Consider the following 8681-nt stretch of genomic DNA (forward strand, 5'->3'; position numbering starts at 1 on the left):
TCTGAAGGGCTCTGAAGCAAAGTGACTCGTGCCTTGTGCCACCACAAGTGTTGTTATCGTGCCATCAGGTTTCTGACATAATTACCACAACAGTTTAAGACATCATTGTATCTAAAGGGTACCATCACGTTCCTCACCAGCTGGCAGGACACTGGAGTCATTTAAGTACAGCCACTTTTACTAGTTTCAGCAAAATATGCCCTTCTTTCCAAAGGAAGTCCCTGGAAAATGTTTTTCCAACATTCGTCCATCTGAAAATATGCAGATAAATGCAGCAATGATATTAGAGGGGAACCACTTTAATTTAGACAAAATGAACAACTCTCGCTTACATCTAACAACAATGGTGTGATTTTGGAAAGATCTTACATAAGAGCATCAAGTTTAAAACCTTTTTATTTCAGAACTGACTAAACTTTAACAGAATAAAGCTTCTTTGGGTAAAAACAAAACAAATATTTTGCGGGTCCACAAAATCTGTTATCTCCTATTCTTTGGAGCACTTCCAAAATTGATGACATCTTTGCTTTCTGGCTTCGGGAGCACAGCTCATGATATCAAGTACTGATTGAACTCTCCATGGAAATTAATGACATACTGGAATTCTTATATTAGGTTATTGTCTTAAATGTATCATTGATCATACGACAGGGTTTTATGAATGTTCCCTGAGGTCCAGATGGAATCTGTAACACGCTGTATAGGCTACTGGTGTACTTGGTATATCAAGGTATGCAAAGTGAAGGTACGCTACGGTTTTCTCAATGCCCATCTGATAAATAGAAATATTAAATATCCATGCCCATTTGTTAGATACAAGATTCACAGAAGATGGTCACCCCCGATGGACTCTTCTTCTCCCCTGACTTTTGCCTCCAGTGTTACCTACAGGGGAATTAGGCTACTTGTGTAACTCACTTAAAGTTAGCCAAGAAACCAAGAGATTTTCTCAAGAAAATGTTGTTTGTTGTCAGTATACTTTGTCTTTTATTTTGAATTGTGCATGCCATCAAGCTAAGGCTACTTTACTGTTTGGACAAAGAATAGCTTTTATTTTGAAGGGAATTAATAAACTTCCGGTGTAAGAAACGTTGTCAAGCCGCTTGAATAGGAAAAGATGAACTTGTTAGGGACAGAAAAGTAAAGGAATAGGCTAAATGTAAACAGCAAATGAACGGTAACAAGTCAAATGTTTATTGTTCAGCGATCCCCTGAGAGGCATTAAGCTCTTACGGGGGTTTGAGTGGTTTATGTGGTCTTTTGTGCTTCGAAATAAACATACAATCATCAGTTCAAGAGTCCAACTGTACAACTGGACCTCCTCCGCTTGCAATCCCACGTCATCAGGTTTCCTAATGGGGGATGAAGGGAGTAGCCTAGGCAATACCTTATCTTGTATCTGTATCCTATCTGAATTTGTCTCATTTCTACACGGCCTCTCTTCTAAATGTACATTATTATGTTTTATTTTTTATATTTGAATGCCTTGTTTATTCAAACAAGTCTGACTATAATCAAAAAAGCAAATATGTTAGAAAGTGAACTTTTACATTTAGAAGTTAGTAGCCTCCTGTATTTTGAAAATCCCCCAGAAGCATATACGGAAGTTGCATAATAAAGTTCCGCTCCTGATTGGACGATACAACATACGCTAGCTTTGTCCAATAACGTGTCAGCTAGGCGGAGCAATAAGAATATATAAACAGAGAGTCGACGGTGATAAAATAATTCACATTTCTTTACAGAAAAGAAATTAATATCGAACATGTCAGGAAGAGGAAAGACCACCGGGAAGGCCAGGGCAAAGGCGAAGAGCCGGTCATCTCGGGCCGGGCTTCAGTTCCCTGTCGGCCGGGTCCACAGGCTGCTGAGGAAGGGGAACTACGCTCAGCGTGTCGGCGCCGGAGCTCCCGTCTACCTGGCGGCGGTGCTTGAGTACCTGACGGCTGAGATCCTGGAGCTGGCTGGAAATGCAGCCCGTGATAACAAGAAGACCAGGATCATCCCCCGTCACCTGCAGCTGGCTGTCCGCAACGACGAGGAGCTCAACAAGCTCATGACTAACGTCACCATCGCTCAGGGCGGTGTGCTGCCCAACATTCAGGCTGTCCTGCTGCCCAAGAAGGCCGAGAAAGCTGGCAAGGCCAAATAAGTCGTCCTTGAACGCAACACCACAAAGGCTCTTTTAAGAGCCACACACACATCCTATCGAGTCTCTTCCTGTTACAGTGAAAATTACGTAGTCACTAAAAAACAAATGTCTTCAAGTCAGGTCTTAAAATACTTTAGGCGCTGACAGGAAAAGAAAAGTAAATGGAGGCTTTCAAAGACTTTACATTTTCACATGTTATACTTCGTGTGTAGACTGCTTGTTTAGGTAGATGCGCTTTACGGACACCAGACTGAAAGCGCTTAATATAAATCAATAAATACACACATTAATAGATTAGTATATTACTTAAAGGCTACATAGAGTTGTTTATCAATCATACAATCTACAGTACAAGGCTTAAACTAGTTCATCAAGTTTTCCTAACCGAACAAGAGAAGACATAATTCCCGGGGAGGAGAAAAACCCTGATTCACATTATAACAAATACCCTGTAGGTTACTGTCAGCAGATACTGTAAATAGATGTAATAATAACACTGATCAAGTCATTTTAAAAACAATGTACAAATGAAAGGCTGCAGAGTAATACGATTATTTTAATGTAAGGCTAAATGTATTTGAGTTTCATGCCAGAATCACCGATCATCCATATCACGTCTTTGTGCCAAAATCAATTTTATTTACTATTATTTATTTTTTTTATCTTCAATACAATAATTATGTTGTTTAACTGACTCTCACTGAAATATAATTTCCACATACAGATTAAACACTGCCATCTTATATTTGATTTGTATTAAATTAGGCTCTTCCTCATTCATCAATCAGTCACAAAGACTTAATTTAAACTCCATTTTTAAATGTTTGACAACAAGGACAGAATCTGACTACCCAAAGGCACAGGACCAAACAGTATGGCACTACATAAATATATAAATGAAGATAAGAGTTCATGGATGGACTACAGGAAGTTAGTACCAAGTAGGATGTATAATACCAAAGAATCAAACAGTTGTGAATTTAAGAGGCCCGTTCAACTATAACCGCCAATTATGGAGCTTTTATTTTGAAGGCTTCAGTTTGTAACCGGATATGCAGTGGCTAACATTGTCTAGTTTCATATCGGAAGAGAAAAGTGGCGGGCTGAGCTCGAGCTGGTTTTCTTCCTCAACGTCCGCTCGGAGGATTTAAATCCGGACTCTCTCCGGTTCAGAGTCAGTTCGTCTTCAGAAGAATTATCATCTAATCAGAATGAGTGGTCGCGGAAAGGGAGGGAAAGGACTCGGTAAAGGAGGCGCCAAGCGTCACCGTAAAGTCCTTCGTGATAACATCCAGGGAATCACTAAGCCCGCCATCCGCCGTCTGGCTCGCCGTGGCGGTGTGAAGCGGATCTCCGGTCTGATCTATGAGGAGACCCGCGGTGTGTTGAAGGTGTTCCTGGAGAACGTGATCCGTGACGCCGTCACCTACACCGAGCACGCCAAGAGGAAGACCGTCACCGCCATGGATGTGGTTTACGCTCTGAAGAGACAGGGCCGCACTCTGTACGGCTTCGGAGGTTAAACCTGTTACTCCACCTGGATACTAAACAAAAGGCTCTTTTAAGAGCCACACACATCACCTAGAGAGCTTTATTCACACTCATTTAACTAACACTTTACAATAGATCATTACATTATAACCCAACTGTTTAACCTACAAGTTATGTCATGTTGGTCCTTTTCGTAGAGTCACGGATGGAAGTTTTTATTAACCTAATTTCTCCTCTTAACTCCGGTACTAGAGAAGTCTGACGGCCGCAGAAATCTCGTCTTCTACGCATTAAGGGCAGCAATCGAGTTTAAGTGCCCCATGTAACATCATTATTTTTTTTTCAATCATCATATGTCCAAAATGTATATTTTGCACTTTGAAAATAGTGACAAGAATCTACCCTTTATTGCAGATACTTGAAAAACGGATAATGAATGAGTTTAAAGGATGGCTGCTGGGAATCTAATATCATGTTCAAAATCTTCTCTATGATTGTTTCCACTTCGTGTAATGACATGAACAGTTGTAGTGTTGTGGCGGAGACCTGCAGCTCTGAGTGGGGTGAAGTGGCTCTTAAAAGAACCTTTGTTTTCTGTATTATGGAGTTTTATGCGGCGGGCCAGCTGGATGTCTTTGGGCATGATGGTGACCCTCTTGGCGTGGATGGCGCACAGGTTAGTGTCTTCAAACAAACCGAGCAGGTAAACCTCGCTGGACCCCAACTCTTGTTGGTCTAATGTGTGCAGGTGATACAACAGTTCAACAGGGGCTCGGACAAAAATAGGTCCAAGTTTACTAAAGGTGTCATCATCTCAGTTAAAAGTCTGGACATGCGTTTGATATTACAAGTGTGTGCTCATCTCCCTAATATTATTGTAGTTTTCATGTGACCGGAAACAGAAATATGTATTTTATGTCTTTCCCCAACTTGTTTCATCTTCACCAAGTGTCCAAAAGCATAAAAACATTCACAATGATTTGTGAGTCATCATTTTATTTTCAATTCACAATTGTTGAAAAGGAGTCACGTTTGATTTATTTCTTAAAGAATCGAGAACAAGACCAAATAGTTGCAAGAAAAACCAAATCTCTGTTTATATAAAATACACAATTTTAGACATGTTTTCTTCCCCCCCCCCCCCCCCAAAGTATAACAGTATGAATCTGAACAGGTGATAATATATTGATAAATTGATAGTTATGTTTTAAAAGTATGATTATATTTATCTGATCAGTCAGTCAATCTTTATTTGTTTAGCACCAATTCATAACAAATGTTATCTCGAGATACATTTAAAAAGGAGCAGGTAAAAGACCTTACTCTTTGTTATTTATATCGACAAAGACCCGACATTAATCCATCAAGAGCACAGCACTCAGCAACATTAGCAGAGTGAAGGGCTTAATAATAAAAACTTTAGGCCTAGTAGTTATTCAATTAACATTTATCAATTGAAAATGTAAAGAAACTCACTACTCCAATTCATGTGAATGTCTCTTGAATGAGGGGACATTTCACTCTAAATGAATACATGGAGGGTTAGATGGTTCGCAAACCCGTAATCCCCCTGATCCAGTCCTTGTATCTCGGTTGACAGACATCCATGAATGCAGCTGGTTTAACACAGACATGAGTACCATTCATCGTGAAACTAATGACCCCGTAAATCTTGGAACCGTGCACCACTCCTCCACCAGAGTCTCCCTGTGGAAGAGATTTAAACTGTATCATTTGTTTAAAAACTTTGAATCAGTAAAATGGTCAAACACCCAATGACTGTATCAAACAAACAAAGTTAAAATCCATTCAACCTCACTGGAGATATATCCACTGTATCAGATTGTCCACAGAACCAGTGTTGGTAGAGTCTGGACAGGTCATCTGGGTGAAGGCTGCGCTGCAAACAGTTCCTAGAGGTCTCACAGCTGACAACGGGAATGTCTGCACACTGCAGAGTTGGTGGTCTGTCATTTCCTATGAGAATAGAAAAAGAACATATTTAATTAAAATAAAACTTTATCATTGTTAACATTGTTAAGAAAACTCCTCATTGGACTCGGATTTTTAAAAATACTTTATTAAATGAATTCAAACATGTATCCTATAGAGTTAATAAATAAAGTATGCCCTTCACTAAAAGTCTCCTGAACTAAACAGAGCTTGAATTTGCTGCATTGAGTTTGAGAAGAGGAAACTTTTCTGTTAAACATATTTGATGTTTAAGTTTGTTCAAAAAATAATAATAATGTGTTTTTAAAAGTTCTGTAATTCTACCAAGAAAACAAGAAAAAGTGATGAAAATAAAAGAGTAAATGTATTAATGATAAGTAATTGCTTTATATATATGTATTTTTTTTACCTCTTTCATTATTTGGACCCATGAACTTGGATGCATAACCTGCAATCTCGACTGTTTGTCTGAAATATAATAGAACAAGAAAATTAAATTAACAACTTTCACATACTTTTTAAAGTTGAGTTTTGAGATGAATTAAAGAGGTGACATCAATACTCACAGTTTGTTACGTTGATTACATTCAGTAGTGGTTGGAAATTTTACATGTTGAATTTGAGTGGAGTCACGTAGCTTCAGCAGCATGAGGTCATGTTCTCTTCCATTTCCGTTTTCTTTGAAGGTCTTATTTTGTGTGATATCCATTTCTATAAGACCTGGACCTACATATGCAGTTACATGTCTACAAATAGAGGTGAATAAACACATCAGTGAATGACTGAGAACACATTTTCATATCAGGTTTGTCATTACTGAATATAAGCAATGCCATCTTCACGTTGGGAATGTTATCAGGAATACCACAGTACATTTTTTAACAGGAGAATATCATTTTAGTCTTTTTTTCTCTCTCACCTCTTCAAGCAGTGAGCTGCAGTCAGAATCCAGCGGTCACTGATCAGAGAGCCACCACACATGAAGTAAACAGTCCCATTATATCCTTCCACATAAACATGGTAATCACGTGTTTGACATGGTCTACCTCCAACGATTCTCTTCTGTAGATCCACAGCTGTGCTCACTGTCACACCTGAAAGAGAGAGGTACCCACCAGGTGACTGTGAGTTGGAACAATGATTGTCACAGAGAATAACTGTTGTTCAGAGTTTGGACATGGTGAAATCAAGTGTGCTAGCTTTCTGGAGGAAGTTGAATTCTGTTAAAAGCACGCTGACTATGACAGTTAAGTACCAGTACACATGAAAAGAAAACATTAGCCACTCACCAGCACAGAGTAAAAGCAGAAGACGTGTCATGCCACCCATCTTTCTGTGAATATCCTCGTGGCTAAATCATCAGGATCCTGGTGGGATAGTTCAGGGCTTCTTGCCCTTTTCTATCCATAGGGTGGGGGGGTTCAGTTATATCAGCTGAGGGGGCAGGAGGCAGAGGACTTAAGGTTTACAGGGCACATGCAGACCAAGGCACCAAAATTAAACGAAAAATAAATAAAAGAAAACATTCAAACAAAAAGGAAATGTGCGTTTGTGTCTATGTAAAATGTATATTGTCAATTTGTCTGGGTGTGTGCATGATGTGTGATATATGTTCAGGCAGCATCGGCTGGGAGGAAACTACTGGGTTATGGAGGGTTGAGTTGCTGGGGTTTCTTTGGTCAGTTGCAGGATAAATGACAGGGGGGTGTTGACTGTTTGTTGTGCTTCCATGATGGTTTTCCGGAGGGCAGGGTTGTTTCTGGCAGATGATAGATACTTGTGGGCTATTGCTTGGCATCTTTGTGTAATGGTTTGTATGCCAGATATGGAATGGATGTAGTGGTTGTTGATGTAGAATGGAAGTCTATGGGCCAGTTTCAGTGCTTTGTTTTGTATAATCTGCAGGCCTTGGAGTTGATGGTTGGAGATGGTGATCCAGGCTGGGGCGGAGTATTCAAACAGTGGACAAATGTATGAAAGATAGACTTTGATAACTGTGGAGGGTGATGCGCCATGCTTTCCGCAGAGGGCTTTGAGATGACCATTCTTCTATTTCTGTGATGCGTTGTTGAAGTTTTGAAGCGGCAAGCTGTGGGGATTTAGATGTTGACCAGTAACAAAGATCATCTGCAAACTGTGAAACTTTGGCTATGGTGACTGGGGGGTAGTAGATGTCGGAGATGTATTAGAGAAAAAGGAGGGGACTGAGAACAGAACCTTGGGGTGGAGATGGAGGTGGAAACTTTAACTTTGATATGTTGATTGTTGAGGAAGCTTGAGATGATGGATTGGGTGGGTTTTGGTAGTCTGAGGTTATTGTCTATTAATCTGTAGATGAGTCCATTATGCCACAGTTTGTCAAAAGCTTTTTCAATGTCAAAGAATATTGCGATGGTAATTTGTTTTTTATTGAAATTTCTGTATATGTCTTCTGGGAGTCTGAGGATGTTGTCTGTGGTGGTTCTGCCTTTCCTGAAGCCAGCTTGGTACATTGCAATGAGTCCTAGTGATTTGATATGGTTGGTGAGGCAGGAGGTGAGTATTCTTTCAAAGAGTTTTCCGATGTGGCTGAGGAGGCTGATGGGGCAGTAGCTTGTGGGGTTGTGAGGGTCTTTGCCAGGTTTATGGATCATTGTAACAATTGCTGTTTTCCATGGTGAGGGAAAGTGTCCAGTGATGAGGCAGGTGGTGAAGAGCTGTCCAAGGTACTGAAGGTAGGTAACTGTTTAATTAGTATGGTGTCAATTTTGTCTTCTCCGGGTGCTTTGTTTTTCATTTTCTTCAGGTGCTGTTGTAATTCTTGGGTTGTGACTGGGTTTGTGAGGGGATGGTGCTCAACAGTGGGATTGTCTGCGTTGGTTTGTTTTGTGTCATATTTTAATATTTTGCTGTCAACAAGGTTTTTCCAGGTGCTGTCAAAGTTTGGCTTATGTGGGCATGAGTGTACGTTTTCCAGGTGGTTTCGGAAGAGTGTGGCCTTTTCTTTATTGTTGTTGATGATAGTGCCTGTGGATTTGAGAGGTGGTGTGTTGTGGTTGTTTTCTGTATTTCAGTTTATGCTCTTGATTTTTTGCCAAAATGTCCG

The 8681-nt window shown here is 40.1% G+C and overlaps 3 protein-coding genes across 3 annotated transcripts; 2 read left to right on the forward strand and 1 right to left on the reverse strand.

Annotated features, from left to right (window-relative positions):
- Nucleotides 1–1764: 1764 nt before the first annotated feature.
- LOC109987865 (histone H2A-like) lies at nucleotides 1765–2152 on the forward strand. The gene has a single exon (XM_065956824.1). It carries the CDS (start codon nucleotides 1766–1768, stop codon nucleotides 2150–2152), a length of 387 nt encoding a protein of 128 aa, XP_065812896.1. The 5' UTR covers nucleotide 1765.
- Nucleotides 2153–3352: 1200 nt separating this feature from the next.
- Nucleotides 3353–4793, forward strand: LOC109987866 (histone H4). Its single transcript, XM_065956826.1, has one exon. It carries the CDS (start codon nucleotides 3364–3366, stop codon nucleotides 3673–3675), a length of 312 nt encoding a protein of 103 aa, XP_065812898.1. The 5' UTR covers nucleotides 3353–3363; the 3' UTR covers nucleotides 3676–4793.
- On the reverse strand, nucleotides 4623–6931 carry LOC114920496 (trypsin-2-like). Its single transcript, XM_065956823.1, has 6 exons — nucleotides 6886–6931; nucleotides 6516–6690; nucleotides 6163–6342; nucleotides 6006–6064; nucleotides 5458–5620; nucleotides 4623–5350 (listed from the first exon to the last, which is right to left on the reverse strand). Exons 1-6 carry the CDS (start codon nucleotides 6923–6925, stop codon nucleotides 5287–5289), a joined length of 681 nt encoding a protein of 226 aa, XP_065812895.1. The 5' UTR covers nucleotides 6926–6931; the 3' UTR covers nucleotides 4623–5286.
- Between the last annotated feature and the right edge of the window lie 1750 nt (nucleotides 6932–8681).

This window comes from Labrus bergylta, chromosome 7 (assembly GCF_963930695.1).
Source record: "Labrus bergylta chromosome 7, fLabBer1.1, whole genome shotgun sequence".
Taxonomy (NCBI): Eukaryota; Metazoa; Chordata; class Actinopteri; order Labriformes; family Labridae; genus Labrus; species Labrus bergylta.

Coding starts and splice junctions, on each gene's coding strand:
- LOC109987865 (XM_065956824.1), top strand. CDS start 1,766: ATGTCAGGAAGAGGAAAGACCACCGGGAAGGCCAGGGCAAAGGCGAAG.
- LOC109987866 (XM_065956826.1), top strand. CDS start 3,364: ATGAGTGGTCGCGGAAAGGGAGGGAAAGGACTCGGTAAAGGAGGCGCC.
- LOC114920496 (XM_065956823.1), bottom strand. CDS start 6,925: ATGGGTGGCATGACACGTCTTCTGCTTTTACTCTGTGCTG. Junction 6,691..6,885: donor TCTGCTTTTACTCTGTGCTG/GTGAGTGGCTAA, acceptor TCTCTCTTTCAG/GTGTGACAGTGAGCACAGCT. Junction 5,621..6,005: donor GGGTCCAAATAATGAAAGAG/GTAAAAAAAATA, acceptor CTATTCTCATAG/GAAATGACAGACCACCAACT.